Source organism: Pithys albifrons, chromosome 12 (genome assembly GCF_047495875.1).
Source record: "Pithys albifrons albifrons isolate INPA30051 chromosome 12, PitAlb_v1, whole genome shotgun sequence".
In the NCBI taxonomy this organism is placed as follows: domain Eukaryota; kingdom Metazoa; phylum Chordata; class Aves; order Passeriformes; family Thamnophilidae; genus Pithys; species Pithys albifrons.
The window spans coordinates 18,682,530-18,700,150 of NC_092469.1; the positions used below are offsets into that span (position 1 = coordinate 18,682,530).

Sequence of the window (17,621 nt, forward strand, 5' to 3'; positions counted from 1 at the left end):
GCTGCTATTTTTGTGAACATCCCTTTTGCCCCAGTTTGCTAAAGAGGAGTGGAGGGATTTTCACCTTTGGCTTCAGCAAGGAATAAATTTAAACCCTGGTTTTTCTACTGAGCATCCCCACACATCCTTTACCCAAAACAGGCAGCTTTGTCTTTACCTGCTTAACTCCTCTCCATCAATTCCCACATTAGCCAAACAGAGCTGTAACTTTCTCAGGTAGGAGAAGGGGCCTTAAAATTTGGGTTTAAAAGTCAAAAAAGGGAGTGCCTGACTCCAGCAGTCCTCAGTCCACTGAAGAATTGAGCAGATTAATCAAAGAAAAAATTAAAAAGGAAGAAAAAAAAAAAGAGGATTTCTGGTTTCAAATTTTAAAAAGACAATAAAGTTTCTGTTTGTGCTTATTGTGCATCCAAGGAGCTTTTGGAGTCAGGCCTGGGCTGTGAGTCTGCAAAGGGCAGCAGTGCCTGTGCATGAAGGAGAAAAGTGAGGAAACTCCATTCTTTTGGTGTGAGCCTTGTCTTGCTGGTCCCCAAAACCACCCTGGCACAGGGCTGGCATTGGCAGGAGCTGCACCCTCTGTGTGGGCAGAGCGATGCTGCAAACCCACCCCTGGCATCCTTCCTGCCGAGCTCTGCAGCCAGCTCAGCTTCCCAGGTTTCATTCCACCTTGCCACTTGTTGTCTCCTCAGTTCAAGAGCCCCCTGATCCTCCTGCTGCTGGGCTCAGCCCTGGTGAGTGTCCTCACCAAGGAGTACGAGGACGCGGCGAGCATCACCATGGTAGGTCCACCTGTCCTGCATCCCAACCCTGGGGTGGCTCCCCCAGCTGGGGTGTCCCCACCTGAAACTGCTCCTTGTTCACAGGCTGTGCTCATCGTGGTCACCGTGGCCTTCATCCAGGTGAGTTGTGCAGGGCTCAATTCCATGGCCATGGCTGTGAGGAATGAGTCCTCTGCTGTAATTCCTGCCGTTCCTCTCCTTTCTCCTTTCAAAGGAATATCGCTCGGAAAAGTCCCTGGAGGAACTCAACAAGCTGGTGCCTCCCGAGTGCAACTGGTGAGGTGTTCTTGGTGCAGGAGCTGAGCAGGGGTGGGGGTGAGAGGGCAGAACCAGCAGGTGAGGACAATTCCTTCAGGTTGTTGTGGACACAATGAGGAGCTGGTTCCTGAAGAGGCAGCAAAGGACGTGGGATAATTAAACAGGCACCCAGAGGAACTGAACAAATGCTGAGAGACAGGAAGGTCCCAGAAATGTCCCACTCCACGCCTGCATCCAAGTCCCTGCAGCCTCCTGAGTGTCTCTGACTCCCAGGGCAGGAAAAGCCTCACCTGTGCATCTTTTTTTTTTGTGGCTTAAGGGTAGTTTTACCCCCAAGGTATTGGCACAACCCAGCACTGAGTGGAGGTGCTCCTGGGCTGGGCTCCTCCCTGCCCGTGTCTGTCCATCCCCAGCAGGCACAGCCCCTGGAACAGCTGCAGGGCCTATCAGATCCTGCTGCCCTGCTGGCTTTGATGTTTGCTGTCAGTGCTTTAAATTACAGGAAATGTTCTTCCTATTAGTGTCTCTGCAAGTCAGTTTTGGCACAGCCAGCAGGGAGGTTGAGGGGAGCCTTGCCCTGCCAGAGAGGTGTGGGGTTTTCCTCTGGTCCAAAGGTCACCCTGGTTTGGAGCTCACAAACCCCACTGTTGGTTCTTTATTTATTTATGATATCACACCACAAGCATCTGACTGCTTGGAAAGCTGTACTTTGAATGCAGGAGTGGAATGCCAGGGGTAGGTGTAGCTTTAAAAAGCTTCCTTTTAGGTTAAAGAATCTGCATTTTATTACTTAAAGCATGAAATGCCACCTTCTTGTCACTCCTATCTACTGCCTGAATACTGCTTTAAGTCACTTGCTGAAATGTAAATCATCTGTTTATGAATTAAAACTGAGTCTAAACTGAACACAATCCTCATCATTATGAAGATTTTATGTTCTTATTTACATTGGAAATTCTTTGGGGCAAGGCTTCTTCCTTCCTTGCCAGGTGGCCTGCAGAGGGAATAAAATCCTCCCAGCCTGGTTTTCCTTTCTTCTCTCTCCATTTGTCTCACGTAGCCTGAGGGAAGGGAAACTGCAGCATCTTCTAGCACGGGAGCTGGTGCCTGGAGACATCATCTACCTGTCTGTGGGTGACAGGGTTCCTGCAGACCTCAGGCTCATAGAGGTAAAGACAACCACCACAGGGCCTGCTTTGGAAATTCCTGCTTTGGAAATTCCTACTTTGGAAACTCCTTGTCTTAACAGCACCAGAAATGTGTCTTTTGACTCAGGTTACGGATCTGCTGGTGGATGAATCCAGTTTTACTGGAGAAGCTGAGCCTTGCAACAAGACTGACAGTGTGTTGCTGGAGGCTGGAGACATCACCACCCTGAGCAATGTTGTCTTCATGGGGACCCTGGTGCGACACGGGAAGGGAAAAGTGAGTGCGACACCTTCGAGCTGTTCCTTCCCTTTGTTACAGATTCTCCTGATGTGGGTGTGGAATGGGAGGACAGGAATGGATTTGAGCTGACAGAGGGCAGGGTTAGATGAGATATTAGGGAGAAATTCTTCCCTGTGAAGGTGGGCAGGCCCTGGCACAGGGTGCCCAGAGAAGCTGTGGCTGCTCCATCCCTGGAAGTGTCCAAGGCCAGGTTGGACAGGGCTTGGAGCAACCTGGGATAGTAGAAGGTGTCCCTGCCCATGGCAGGGGGTGGGAACAAGATGAGCTCTAAGTTCCCTTCCAACCCAAACCATTTTGGTATTCTATGATTCTCTACATTTTCCCACCTAATCTCTCTTTTTCCTTTTTTCAGGGTGTGGTTATTGGCACGGGTGAAAATTCCCAGTTTGGAGAGGTGTTCAAAATGATGCAAGCTGAGGAGGTAACACAGTTGTGTTTGTGTCTGTGCCAGTGCTGCCTGTCCTGGATGAAGGTCTGGGAGCAGGAGCAGTTCCAGGAGTTAATGCCCTGGGTTCAGTTCTGTTTCTGCTGCAAAATGCCTGTGTGGCTGAGGGACACCAAATGCTGTATCTGAAAGGGAAGGTTATTAGCAGGATTTTTGGCTTTTAAATCCAGACTTGTGATGTTTAACTTGGATCTAAAACTTAGAGTTTCTTTTTTTTTTTTACTTCACACACACACTTTCCAGTAGCTGTAAAAAAATTTTAACTTCTGGACATGTCAGAATCTCACTGGTCAGATCTCTGAACTAACACAGATGAGTGTCTAAGAACTAATGAACTCTTGGCCCATTAGCACAAGGAGTCACAGGGAAGCAGAAGCAGCCACCCTGGGAGTGCTCTGGTGCTCTGCAGTGCAATGCAGGTCTGTGCAAAGTGCTGCTGCAGGACAAGAGCTCTGGTACCTTCCTTGGCCTGAAACCTTCTCTGGGCTGGCTCAGGGGGGCAGAAGGGTCTGCTCAGCTCTGCCAGGTCCCAGCCAGACTGAGCCTGGCCTGGAGAGGAGAGCACAGACCATGGGAATGGGGTCCAGAGTTTTTATCCCTGTCCCTGGGGCTTTGCACACACCTTGTCCAGCCCTGGCCTCGATCACTGAGGTCCTTTCCAGATTCAGCCTTTAGTCTGTCTCTGCCTTGGATTCTCAGCTTAAAACTAATGTGATTAATTCATCTCTTCTCCCACTTTTTTGCTTGTCTTGAGTACATGGAGGCAGAGACTCACTCCCTGCAGGATGGTCCATGCCCATCAGACCCTGGGGGGTTTGGGGGTGGGTAATCTCTTGGCAACTGTGGGGACCATGGTAGTGAGAACAAGACTGTGTGGGTTGGTTTTTCTGGGCTGACAAGAATCTTTTCATCCCACACAACAAGCAAAGAAAACTATTATTCTCTAAATTTTCCAGACTCCCAAGACACCCCTCCAGAAGAGCATGGACAGGCTGGGGAAGCAGCTCACCCTGTTCTCCTTTGGCATAATTGGTGAGTGGGAGGCAAAGCTGGCCCTGACATGGTCAGCTGTGGAATCTCTCTGTGCTCCAGGGCTGCTTTTCCAGAAGTACTTGTTGATGTGACTCACCTGGACTTTGGGGGTCAAGCAGAGATCCCTCTGAAGGAGAGATTTGGGTCTTTGTTGTCTTTTTAGTTCTCCAACAACACCTAAAGGAGGTTAGAGATTTATGCATTTCTTTCAGTATTTTTAACGTGATGGTTTTCCCCCCAGGTTTGATAATGCTCATTGGCTGGTTGCAAGGGAAGCCCCTCCTCAGCATGTTCACCATTGGAGTCAGGTGAGGCTGGAGAGCACCTTTCTCTTTGCTTTCTAATGAAACATGGCCCAGGGAATTCCATGGGCACTTCACAAAAGAGAACTCGAGGAAGACCCTTCATAAATTCATATTGCTCTTGCACTGGTGGAATTAATGTCAGCTTTGTACAGTTTAGAAGAACTAAAGTCTGGGGGTTTATTTAGTTTTGAAAATAAGCATTTTGAAAATCTTCACTGGCCTCTCCACCTCGTCCTGCTGTGAATGCCCTTTCCTACCTGTGCTATGAATTTAGTGGGAGTGTAACAACAGCAAATATTATCACTCTTTGCTGTTCTTACTGGATTTACATCTAAAGATAGGAATGACCAATTCCTGCAGCATAAAAAACACACACAGCCTCTTAATCAAACATAATAAACTGTGTGGTTCCAGTGGTGCCCATAAACCACTTGGGGCTGTCACGGCTCTAAAATCAATTCTTAAAGAACTATTCTATGGAAATGAAAACAAAACCCCGGATGAGGAGACAAGAGTGAAGCCAAAGTGGCTCAGTGCCACCTTCCTGTCTCCTGGGGCATGTGGTGGCAAAGAAAAGTGGTTAATCCTGACTTTTGGAGAGCAGCCTGTGGTTTTGAAAGCCCTCCTTGATTACATTTTGCACATACCTAAAACCATTCAGAGTTTCCCAAGGAATATCTAATATTATATATACAGACTGTGGCTGGTGTGGAAGGTTCTGGTGTTGCTGTGATTTAGTGTGGGGACTTCTGGAGAGCTGGTTCTGCCCCTCCATGGTGGGGTAAGAGAGGAGATGAGGGGCTGCCTGTGGCCAGGAGCCAGTAGCTAATGTGTGAGCCACGGTGCCAAGGAATATTCAAGTTCCACCCTCAGAAAGTTAAATAAATGAAATGAAATCCAACCCCTAAATCCCTGCTTAGCCAGAAATTAATGCTCTTTGGCAATGTAAAGAAGAAAAATAATTGCTCTGACAAAATCCTCCAGAAAAAGGTTGAAGGGTTGAATAAATATCCTGCTTTTGTACTTACAGTGTGCCAGGAGTCCCAGTGGTTAGCACTGTGTGCTCCCAGCCACTCAGGCAGGAAAACTCACCCCATGGCAATGTCCCTGTGGTTGGTGGTGGTCCTTTGAGCCCTTGCTGAAGCTGTTGTGTCTCTGGTGTCCCCAGCCTGGCCGTGGCTGCCATCCCAGAGGGTCTTCCCATCGTGGTGACGGTCACATTGGTGCTCGGAGTCCTGCGGATGGCCAAGAAAAAGGTGATTGTGAAGAAGCTGCCCATAGTGGAGACCTTAGGTAAGGCTGCCAAGGGCCCACACAGCTCCAAATCCTGAGCCATGGGCTGTCCCCATGAGCCTTGGGTTGATTGAGTAATCAGGCATTAGAATCATAGAATTGGAATGGGCTGCCCAGAGAGGGAGTGGATTCCCCATCCCTGGAGGTTTTTAACCTGAGATTGGCCGTGGCACTGAGTGCCATGATCTGGTAAAGGGACTGGAGTTGGACCAAGGGTTGGACTTGATGATCTCGGAGGTCTTTTCCAACCCAATCCATTCTATGATTTTGTGATTCTGTGGATGTGGCACTGAGTGAGAATCCACCATGTCTTGATTCAACCCCACTGTGATCACCAGCCCAGGGCACAGAGTGATCACAGTAGGGTTGGATCAAGGGTTGTACTTGATGATCTTGGAGGTCTTTTCCTACCCAATCAATTCTGTGATTCTGTGATTAAAAACATACATTTGGAATGTGCTTCCTGGGACACAGCAACCCACTCAGATTTAAATATATTTTCTACCCTGTGTTTCTCACCCTTTACCCTTATTTTGGTGATATGAACACAGGCAGGTGCTTGGAATGATGAGTCCCAAGGATGGGGCACAGGGAGCACAGCCCCTCTGTCTGTTCATGCCCTGCCTGGTTTAAGAGCTTGGTTTTTCCTTCCTCTCCGTACTCTGGGATCATCCTGCAGGTCCCTCCTGTCCACCTCTTCAGTATCTGACTAAAAACCTCACAGGCCCGCGAGTCAAGCCTGGCAACATAAATAATTTCTCCTTCTGCAGCCTGGGTGGGCATCTCCCTGATACCCAAAAAATGACAGAGAGACCTCGGGAAGGCATCCAGCCCATGCTCAGAACTGCAAGGCAGGATGGACCAGAATGGAATTATTCTTCCATCTCCCCTTCCTTCCAATGCCCCCAAGTGGCTGCATTCCTTCCAGGCTTTGCTGCTCTGGGTTGGTGTAGCAGGGGCCTGGAGGAGGAGATGTGGTGTCTGTTGAGAACCACTCGTTAAACTCACACCAAACACCAAGCCTAGTCCCAAATATCTGCTGGCACAGCCAGGTCCTGCAGCTAAACCCTGTCTTCCTTGGAAACCCTGCTGTTGTTTGACCTGCCCTTGTTTGTTCTGCAGTTAAGGGATCTTATCACCCTTCTTTTATTGTCTCTGTCCTGACCCAGGACATCTGAAACAGCTTTTTCCCTCATGAGGAATTCCATTCGGGCAGGGCTGTGCCCAAGGGGGTGGAGCTGCCAGGTGGCCAGACCTGTGCTCAGCACACACTGATCGTGCCATGTCTGTGAGACTTCTGGAGGGGACACCAATAATCCTCCTGCTCTAGTTGTCAGTAACTACATATGTAGAATTGGAGGTGATAGCTTTGCTCTCTGCTAATCCTTCAAAGCTGCTGTTAATTTAATTGCAGCCCAATCTGCTTTATTCTCTTTTCCCTGAAGCTCATCGTGCTCATGGGGTCTGTGCCCAAGCACTGTGGGCACCTCCAGAGCCAGGACAGATATTCAGACTCAGAAGGGAGCTGGAGTCTGATTCTTTTTTTTGTATCAAAGCCATTTTTGCCCTCCTGGAGAGTCTGTTGTGTGATATCACAACTCAGAAACACTGACCAGCTCTCTGGGGATCAGTGCCCTCCGATTGCCCACCACATGATGCCAATGTGGCCCTCCTCAGATGTCTCCTACCACATCTCACACCCAAATTATGTGCACAATGCCCTGATGTGCACTCAAATCCTGTTAGGAAACTCATTCATTTCTTGGCCTTTCCTCCCTGGTGCAGTTGAAATAACATCAGGGAAATTTGTCCTCCCTCCTCTGAGCCTCGTTGTTGGTCTGCAGGGTTTATTATTCTGATGGAAACCTTTCCTGCACAGGCTGCTGCAATGTCATCTGCTCGGACAAGACGGGCACTCTGACTGCCAACGAGATGACGGTGACTCGGCTGGTGACCTCCGATGGCTTCCAGGCAGAGGTGGGGCTGGGACTCATTCACACCTTCCTGAGCACCTTCAGCTTGGCTGGTTTGCCTTTAGTTCATTGAGACCCAAATGAGGGAGGCTGTTCAGTCTCAAAACAGGGAGTTCGTTGCATGTCACCAATTCCACTAAAAGAGAAGGGAATTTTGCAGTGCTGGAAAGAGGCAGAGGGGACAGGAACTGCTCAGGTGTCATTAAGGTGTTCGTTGACATAACCTGCTGTTCTCTGTAATTACTGTAAATACTGAAACCTGCCACTGCCCCTTGTTGGTCCATCTTCTGTAGAAAGGTGTGGCTTAATCCTTCTGCTTGGTTCACTTACCTGTGTGGAAAGGGAGTGAAAAATGCAGACATGCAAAATGTGAGGCAGAGGAGGGACAGGGTGGTCAGCAGGAGGGTGGGACTGGAACAAAACCAGTGGTCCTACTGCTGCCAGGGGGCTGGATCTGCCCCTGAGCTGCAAGAGACTTCTGAAATCATGGTGAATAAGACAAGTTAACTCTTTTTGTTCCTATACAGCTATTATATAGTATTGTCACTGTCTGCAGCCTTTCCTATAAGCCCGAGACTGAAAGAATCCCAGAATCCCTTCAAAGTCAGAGTTTTGCCCAAGGGCACCCCCACCCCACTGTCCATCCTGTTTGGCACAGGGAAACCTTCTCTGTCTGTGTCTCCCTCCCTCAGGTCACTGGGGTGGGCTACAACGGAGAAGGAAACGTTTATCTTCTGCCAACAAAGGAGATCCTTAAAGAATTTTCCAACGTCTCTGTTGGGAAACTAGTGGAGGTGAGTATAGATTATGAACCAGCCTATCCTGCTTCAGTTCCACTTTCAGTTGCACAAATCACTGGGTAATTGAGGTGAGAAAAAAAAATCCAACTTTTGTAACTCTAAAATGAAATCTCTTGGTACAACATTCTCATGGAAAGACTGAGTGAGTGTGATGTGGTACCTGAAGCTCAGGGTGAGAGGGAAAGATCATAAGACGTGCAGAGAGAGACCAGAGTCATCAGCTTTGAGATATTCTGGATAAAAATACAATTCTGTCAGAGGAGACACTGATTAATTTGACCATGTTCAGGTTTTTAAAGTAGACAGATTCTGGGTATTATCTACACAGCCAATTTATAAACAGATTGTGATGATCTCTGCATTTTGCATTAAATGAGATTTGGACATCTAATTGAAGGCTAAAATGAGTGTTTGGATGGTGACATGATCTGAGCTGGAATCTCAGATGGAGATTAGGTCTTATTTGATCCATACTGCACAGTAGAAACAATAGTAGGAGAGATAAAGCTTTCATTTTTGTGATTTATCAAGCTCATTAGATGTAGATCATGCTTTGCTTGCTGTTAATTTATCCAAATTATAACATTTTACCAAAATATCAGTGTATCCCAGGGAGTAAGTGGGTTTAGAAAGCACAAGAACTGATCTCAAGAGAGGAATCTTTTCACCAGCCTTTTGGGATGTGGCTGCTTTAATTCTCCAATCTCTCATTATTCCATTGAAAGAGATGTAAACCTATGAATTTAGTCATTAAAAAGATACCCTGTGTAAATGTGTCCCTTTCTCCAGGCTGGCTGTGTGGTCAATAATGCTGTGATCAGGAAGAACAGTGTGATAGGACAGCCCACTGAGGGAGCTCTCATTGCCCTGGCAATGAAGGTAAGAGTTGAAAATTTTCCAGAAATTTAAAAAAGAAAAACCAAACCAAGAAAAAAAAAGAGGAATTTTTAGGTCAGACAGAAGTTTTCAGGCTGCTTTAAATCCCTCAGGCTGGTTTGAGTCTTTCCTTGTCTCTTCTCCCCAAGGACACACGTGCACCTCTCCCAGTCAACCTCCTGTCAAGGACAAACACCTTCCCTGAGCTTCTGCACTAACAGAAGGAATTGTTTGGCTCTGTTAATCCTCAGTTAGGCTGTGGAATGGATTTATTTCAGGTTCACACTGGACAACCTTTTTTATATGTCCTGCATGTGCCAATTAAGAGTTCAGGGGGAAGAAAAGAGTGAAAAATGAGCAAGAACAGGCCAGACTGGAAGGTGTGGTTGAGAGTCACCCACATTTTGGGGCATCTGCCAGCTTTTAGTTTTTTTCTAGTCATGATTATGTAAAAGAAGATTTCCTTTTTATGAATATTGCATTCATGCTCCCAGGCAGAGACTGCAAAACACCTCCAGGTATCTCCTGATGAGCAGAACACCAACCTGTGGCCTCAGACCTCAGCTGGGCTGTAAGAACAGAGGGGACCTGATGAAATAAGGCACCTGAAATCATCTGATCTTGCCTCCTATTTTTGAAAGCTCAGAACTCTAAATTATGCTTTTATGATTTTTTTAATTTGTTTTTAAAACAATGACATTTCATTTCCCTAAATGCTGAATTAAAACCTTCCTCCTGCTCTGGCCTTCAGTAGCCAAGCAATAGCAGAATATGTGGGAGGTTGTCCCTTCCATTTTTCATTTTAATTTTTCAGTTTGGTGAACTGCTTTTTTGAGGTCAACTCATCAGGAAATCATTTGAAACCACAACAATCAACCATTCAGTTCTTTGCAATTTCCCTTTTTTCTGTCAAGTAGAGACACTGGGAAATAACCAAAGTGGAGGAGCCTGAGTTTGGGAATAAATCTGCTTTGCTGTGGGTTTAGGGAATGGACTTGAGCCTTCTTTGAACACACTCAAAAACCAGGACAGCTCCCTAAATCTTGCAAAAGCCAACAGGAATCAAACTCCAGTTTAATTTGGGCAACAAAAGGAAAAGATGGGTTTGAAATATGAATTTTGCTCTGTGGTATCTGACAGCCTGCAAGGACATGGTCAGCACTCAATCCTTGTCATATATATTTATATTTATATCTAGAAGCTTTGGCAGTGCTCAGCATTACAGTGCTCTTTTTGTTCCACCTCCCTTCAGATGGATTTAGCTGCCATAAAAGACATTTATGTAAGAGAGAAGGAAATTCCCTTCAGCTCTGAGCAGAAGTGGATGGCTGTGAAGTGCACACTGAAAAATCAGGTAAAGCAAACAGTGGGGTGGGGGCTGGTTTCGTGTTTCTAATTGTGCACCTCCACAATGGGCATGAAATGGTATCTCTTCAGCAAATAATGTTTTCAGGAGTTAACTGTGTCGGGGGAAAACTGAACAAACCTCCAAATTCCCAGCTTGGGTGTAATTTTAGCTTGTCAAGCTGGGTTTGAATGGGAGGAGAGAATACTTTGCATACCCTGAAAACAAAGGCTTTTCAGAGATAACTGACAGGGAAAGAGAGATACAGCACTTGGGACAAAAAGGTTGGCCCTTAATCCCTTACTGGGTCAGGGAGCTCGTTTGGGCTGATATTGTACTGGGGAGGTTAAAAACTCACCAAGCTTTTCATTCTGTCTGTGGTGGCTGAGCATGAAAATGGTTGGAGTAAAAATATCCCATCCTATGCATAATGCATGTCCTGGGCATCTCATGGAACAGGTAAAAGGGGAAATAAAAGAGAAAAATTCATGTAAAACATGGAGGTTTGGGGTTTTTTTTTTACAAAGTGTATTATCTCTTTGCTTTAAAGGATGAGGAAGAGATTTACTTTATGAAAGGAGCATTTGAAGAGGTTATTGGGTACTGCAGTCTGTACAACAGTGGTGGCATCTCAGTGGCCCTCACCCCCCAGCAGAAAGCCTCCTTCCAGCAGGAGGAGAAGCGAATGGGCTCCTCAGGACTTCGAGGTCAGTCTTAGGTTTATGGGTTTTCAGGCCCTAACACTTCCCTGCTGGGTTTTAGTCAGGATGGACAGAGGTTCAGTCATCACAGATTCACAGAATGGTTTGGGTTGGAAGGGAGTTAAAGCTCATCCCATTCCACACCCTGCCATGGGCAGGGACACCTCCCACCAGTCCAGGTTGCTCCAAGCCCTGTCCAACCTGGCCTTGGACACTTCCAGGGTTGGGGCAGCCACAGCTTCTCTGGGCAACCTGTGCCAGGGCCTGCCCACCCTCACAGGGCAGAATTTCTTCCATATATCCAGCTTAAAATCTTTGATCTTCAACATCACTTGCAATACTTGTAAGAGTTTGCCAAGGGCCCTGTCTTGGGGCTGCTGGTTGATCCTTTTTGTGCTGGGTTTAAATTGGTGAGCTTGAAAGGGACTGGCAATAAGCACTGGGAGGGAGAATGTTTGTCTTCCATGGAGTTGTGTGCTTGCCTGGGATACATTCTGAATGATGCATTGAAAACTTTGTGCTGGGCCTGATCTAAGCACTGCTCTGCCAAGTTTTGCTTTTGGAGAAGCTGAAGAACAACAAAAAAATCACTTTGAAAGCTCAGTTGGTTAAAACTTGGTTGTAATAATGCCAAGGTCATGAGTTCAATCCCCTCTGTGGGCCATTGACTTAAGAGTTGGACTCACTGATCCTTGTGGGTCCCTTCCAATGCAGAATAGTCTGTGAATGTAGGGTCCCAAACATGGATTTGGGCACCAAGATTTTTATTTGAAGTTCATTTCAATTCTTTCCTAGAACCAAATCTAACAATCTCCTTTTGATCCCAACTGCATGTCTGTGCACAGCCCACAGGAGGTTTAATACTCATGTCATCTCTAGAATCATCCCTTCAGAAACACCTTAGACCTTCCCACAGGAACAAAGCCGTTGTCTCCTGTGCACGTTCCCAGGTTGTAGCAGATGAGAACAAGTCCTGGCAGCCAGATCTTGAAGGTGGAATAGTTAATGTACATATTCCCCAGCCCTGTGTCTTGTGGTTAGGAACTCATGCACGGGGCTTGCCTTACAATACCCAGATCAGCTGCCGTTGTGGGAATGGCCAATTAGTGCTCTGAAAGGAAGTGATTAGCTCAGGCATCTCCTGATTCCATCATCAAAGCAACACTGCCACGAACCCCTGGCAAAACATCCTGGAGTGATTGGAGAATGATGGGATGATAAGGGTACACCCAGAACAGAAACAGAATGTTCAGAGCCTCGGTGTTTACATGGTAAAAGTCTCGCTGGTTTAACTGAATTTACATTTCACATTTTTAGATTAAAAATAAAGTGTAAGTGCTATTGTTTAGCTTAGCAGTTTAATTGTGTCTGTACTGATTTAACCCATCTGCATTTAGGGAAGATGTGGTGGACAGATTAAAATTAGAAGGAAATAAATCCTGAGAGAAATAGAAATGCTCTGATTCAGATCAACTATTATTAAGTGAGCTGAATTTTTGTATCTATACAAGATCTGATTGTAATGACTAAAGGTCTGGTTTTAATTAGTTTTTCTGCTGGCAAACTGGCAATTTATTATCTTCTCTAAATGTTCCCTTTAATGTATGGAAATACATTATTAATAATTTACTCTTGTCTTCTTTTTCCCCCCTCTGTTTCTAGTACTTGCTTTGGCTTCAGGTCCAGAACTTGGCAAACTAACATTTTTAGGTCTGGTTGGAATAATTGACCCCCCCAGGGCTGGAGTGAGAGAAGCTGTTCAAGTCCTTTTTGAGTCTGGTGTGTCAGTAAAGATGATAACTGGAGATGCCCTGGAGACAGCTGTGGCTATAGGTACCCAACTCTGCTTCTTTCCTGGGGACCTACTGAGTGTCTGTCAGATCAGTCAAACGTTACATCACTTAATAATCCACTTGATCATCCTTTCTGTGTGTGCAGTAGAGGTTTTACAGGTCACTGAGCTCTTGATATCCCATTGAAACAAATATCAAATGCAGCAATAGAGCAGCTATGAACTATAGGCCAAATTCCAGTAACTTAATTCCAATATTTTAGCACCAGAAATGGCAAAATCTCAGTGTAAGATCCCTAAAAGACACAGATGGCATTTCTGGGATTACAGAACCCATGAATGTTCAGAGGGTGAGTATCTGTGCTCTTCCCACTTTTTCAGTTTTCCTTTAGAAGTGCACAGAACAAATAGCAGGGGACAGAGTGGCAGATTTTAATTCTGGGCACTTTTTTGCTTCCAGAATTCCCACTGAGTCAGGACAGGGCTGTGTGTCCTGTCAGATGTCCCAAGTTCAGACATATTGCCCAGTTAGTTGTTCCATTGCTGCCCCTGTTCTCTGAGTCAGGAAATAGTTGGCTTTTCCAGAGCTCATGGGCAGATCTCATTTGGGGCTTTTCTTTGCAGGACAGAATATTGGTCTGTGCAATGGGAAGCTGAAAGCCATGTCTGGGGAAGAGCTGGACCAACTGGCAGAGGCAGAGCTCTCATCCACTGTCCACAATGTAATGGTTTTGATTATCTAAACAAGGCCTAGTCCCAACAGCTTCCATTTATATAAGATTATATTTTGGATTGTTTGTTCTCTTTTCTTTCAGGTTTCCATTTTCTTCAGAACAAGTCCAAAGCACAAACTAAAAATAATAAAGGTATTAAAAGCTTCTCAAATCCTTTGTATACTTCACAGAAAACAAGGGGGAGGTGGGACCTCAGTTCTCTAGATGACCTGGTCTTCCCTGGCAGGATCAGCTCAGACTACAGGACTATAAAAACCCTGCCAGAGCACTGGAGATATTTACACTGAATGTATTAGATGTGGGGTGGAACTTGCTGATCCAACTCAGGATATTCTATGATTTCTCCTTGAAAGTCTGGCCTGGGCATTTGAAAGACACTAGCAAGCTATGAGGAGAATGATTTCTGAGGACTTTACTCCCCTCTTTTAACTTCTGCTGGAGTTGTGAGGTTATCTATACTCCTGAAAATCCAGTCTATTATCTGAGTTTTGTGCTCACTGTGCTGCTGAGCCACTCAGGGTCACACAGCACTTCTGCTCTCTCAACATTCTGTGCAAATCCTGTGATTGCCAGCAGGATTTCCTTATCTCCTGGCTCCAGAGCCTGTCCCCTCTGCTCTCCCACAGGCTCTGCAGAGGGCTGGTGCTGTGGTGTCCATGACAGGAGATGGTGTCAATGACGCCGTGGCCCTCAAATCTGCCGATATCGGGATCGCCATGGGCCAGGCGGGCACGGACGTGAGCAAAGAGGCTGCCAACATGATCCTCGTGGATGATGACTTCTCCAAAGTCATGTAGGTTTAGCCACTTCCTTACCAGCAGGCACTTTCTTACTCCAGAGGCTTTCTGGCTATCCATTGCAGCGAGGTTGTTGTGTGACTGGTCCTGGGAATAAGGCAAGATGCAGGACATGTGAGTGGAAAGACGCACTGTGGGTCTGGCTCATTTTCTGTTGGATACGCAGCAATTTGCTTCAAGTGGTGGTGGCAAAGCCTCCTTTCATCTGAAAGCTGCAGCTAACTGGGGGTCTGAGAGCACCTAGAACTCTGGGTAGATCAGAACTTTTTCAGCCCAAAGTCAGACTCCGTGATTTTGGAGGGTTCTTCCAAGCTTTGTGGTTGATTCTCACTTGTTCTCTGCCTCATCCAGGAAGCTGGGAGGAAAAATGTAATTTGCAATGCTCTGTTGGTTCATAACAACAGAAAGAGTGGGCAGGGTCCAGTGAGGATATAAATAGGTCCCAGACCTGCTTCATGAAGCAAAACCTGGCCACGGGACCTGTGTTTTCAGATCTTCTAGTTCTGATAAAGTAATTGTAAGTGAGAAGCTGCATCGACAACTTCCTCCTGGTCTGGGCTCTGAATTTCAACAGAAATAAAGGCTAGAGGAGACAACTTGTGTTTGAGAGCTCAGTGTCAAGCAGTGTGAGAGCTATTTACTTAATAAACTCTCCCCTCCCTTCCAGGAATGCAATAGAAGAGGGAAAGGGAATATTTTACAACATAAAAAACTTTGTCCGGTTCCAGCTGAGCACGTAAGTTCCTCTTTCCTTCAGTTCCAGTGAAAGCACCTTTGGGGCAGTCCCTGCAGAATAATGTTCTTCTGTGCTTTGCAGGAGCATTTCAGCCTTGAGCCTAATCACTCTGTCAACAGTGCTCAACCTACCAAATCCACTCAATGCTATGCAGATCTTATGGATCAACATCATCATGGACGGGCCACCAGCCCAGAGGTATGGAAGAGTCAAATGAGCAAGATATTCTTGGGTTTAATATGTCTGAATTTGGCTTAGGAACATAAACTGTTGTGATTCCTCATCAATGCACCAATCATTTGGTGGTTAGATAAGACAGATTGTGCTTTTGTTCCTTCCTGGTCTCTCCAAAAGCATTTATCTCTCATTTGCTTGAGGTTGTATGTGGTGTTGTTTCATGGTAGAATCACTTAACTCTTACATTTTTTGACTAGGAAGGGTCTGTTATCCCAAAAGCATCACCTGCTCACAGACTGGCAAGGGAATACTGGGCACATGTGGGGGTATATCCCCAAAATCACAACACTTAGGAACCTCACTCAACTGCTAATTACAACTACAATCAATTACAATTACTGCTTCCACAACATGGAAGAGATGTTGGCCACACTCTCACAGTTAGTTCTCCTTCTGGGATGGGTTATGGATATGATGGTCTAATGTGTCATTTCAGCAACTCAATATGCAAAAAAGGCCTTTGGTGATGGTGTCACAAATTTGGGGTTTTATGTCACCCTGCCACATTTCTCATTCTGTATTCCAAAGAATTGCACCCTCCAGCTCCATCCTGCTTTATCAGCAGGACCATTTTGGGATGTCCTGCATTAACTAAACACATCCCCCCTTTGCTTCTCTTGGAGGCAGCCTGGGAGTTGAACCTGTTGACAGGGACACCATCAAACAGCCCCCCCGGTGCATCACAGATACCATACTCAGCAAGTCCCTGATCCTGAAGATCTTCATGTCAGCCCTCATTATCATCAGCGGAACCCTCTTTGTCTTCTGGAAGGAGGTGAGGAAAATCTGCAATGGGATCTTGTTTTCATCAGGGCAGAGATCAAAGTGAAGGGCAGTTTCTGAAGGACGTGCAGAGGAGTCTCTGGGATGCATCTGTGGGGAGGGATCAGTGCAGGCAGAGGGGTCAGAAAGCAGGTCAGCTCTTAGCTCTGCTTTTGCCTTCCTGTGTTGCCTGTGATTTGGAGCTTCTTAACTGCAACAGGAAAACTATTACTTGATGTGGTGTTGGTGCTTTCCACTTCTAGCTTTCCATGTAAGTAGAAAATGCCAAGTATGTAAGTGCTATGGATGGCTGTTGGTAAATAGTGACTGTTCATAGAATAGAATCATAGAATCAATTGGGTTGGAAATGACCTCCAAGGTCATCGAGTCCAACCCTTGGTCCAACTCCAGTCCCTTTACCAGATCATGGCACTCAGTGCCATGGCCAATCTGCATTAAAAATCTCTAGGGATGTTGCTTTAAGTAATTTAATTTAGAATGTCCTTTACTCACATTCCACATCATTTTAAGAATTTAAAATGTGGTCGATAAGATCATAATCTTAAAAGTTAGACAAATTAATGTCACTCACAACACCTAGAACTAGATTTACTCCTTTGTTTTACCACCCTTTGCTATTATTGGGATCATTAAAGGGAACATTTAGTTCACCTATTGAATTGACATATTTTTGTAAGGCTGAACTGACCCTGAATTTCCACATGTGCTTCCAGAATCCCACAAGTGGCATAACTCCTCGAACCACAACCATGACTTTCACCTGTTTTGTGTTTTTTGACCTCTTCAACGCCCTGACATGTCGCTCTCAGGTGAGATTGCTCTGTCAGCAGTAATTTCTTCTCTCAAATCACAAACACAAACATTAGAATACCAGAATTTTCCATAGTAAGGGGTTTTTTGGTGTGTGAAGCAGTGTGATTTTTATCAGCTTTTTATATAAATAGTTATCCCTCACAGTTCAATGCAACTACTTTCAACTATGTAACTCTGCCTAAGTTAGTGTTTATGAACTTCAAAAAGTAAGGGAGCTTACATGTAAGGAAACACTGGCATGAAGTTCCAACAGGGATTGGGAAAAGTTACATTTCTCCTTTTTTATCCCCCTTTTCCAGACAAAGCTGATATTTGAAATCGGCTTTTTTCGGAACCGCATGTTCTTGTATTCTGTGCTTGGGTCATTTTTGGGACAGCTGGCTGTTATATACATCCCTCCACTACAAAAGATCTTCCAGACAGAGAATTTAGGAGTGTTAGGTAAGTTACAAAACAAATAATGGCTTGGGGTT

General features: G+C 45.7%; 1 protein-coding gene across 1 annotated transcript in view; it reads left to right on the top strand.

The window, feature by feature from the left end:
- ATP2C2 (ATPase secretory pathway Ca2+ transporting 2) overlaps window positions 1–17,621 on the top strand; it is a 28,419-nt gene that overhangs the window by 9,768 nt on the left and 1,030 nt on the right. Inside the window, exons 4-26 of the mRNA XM_071567124.1 lie at window positions 690–779; window positions 864–899; window positions 994–1,055; window positions 2,098–2,206; window positions 2,313–2,462; window positions 2,839–2,907; window positions 3,888–3,963; window positions 4,205–4,271; window positions 5,437–5,561; window positions 7,441–7,538; window positions 8,227–8,328; window positions 9,124–9,213; window positions 10,463–10,564; window positions 11,106–11,262; window positions 12,919–13,089; window positions 13,673–13,770; window positions 13,864–13,914; window positions 14,409–14,575; window positions 15,247–15,315; window positions 15,397–15,513; window positions 16,180–16,327; window positions 17,049–17,144; window positions 17,448–17,589. Coding sequence (XP_071423225.1) covers window positions 690–779; window positions 864–899; window positions 994–1,055; window positions 2,098–2,206; window positions 2,313–2,462; window positions 2,839–2,907; window positions 3,888–3,963; window positions 4,205–4,271; window positions 5,437–5,561; window positions 7,441–7,538; window positions 8,227–8,328; window positions 9,124–9,213; window positions 10,463–10,564; window positions 11,106–11,262; window positions 12,919–13,089; window positions 13,673–13,770; window positions 13,864–13,914; window positions 14,409–14,575; window positions 15,247–15,315; window positions 15,397–15,513; window positions 16,180–16,327; window positions 17,049–17,144; window positions 17,448–17,589 — 2,392 coding nt within the window. The remainder of the gene's footprint in view (window positions 1–689; window positions 780–863; window positions 900–993; window positions 1,056–2,097; window positions 2,207–2,312; window positions 2,463–2,838; window positions 2,908–3,887; window positions 3,964–4,204; window positions 4,272–5,436; window positions 5,562–7,440; window positions 7,539–8,226; window positions 8,329–9,123; window positions 9,214–10,462; window positions 10,565–11,105; window positions 11,263–12,918; window positions 13,090–13,672; window positions 13,771–13,863; window positions 13,915–14,408; window positions 14,576–15,246; window positions 15,316–15,396; window positions 15,514–16,179; window positions 16,328–17,048; window positions 17,145–17,447; window positions 17,590–17,621) is intronic.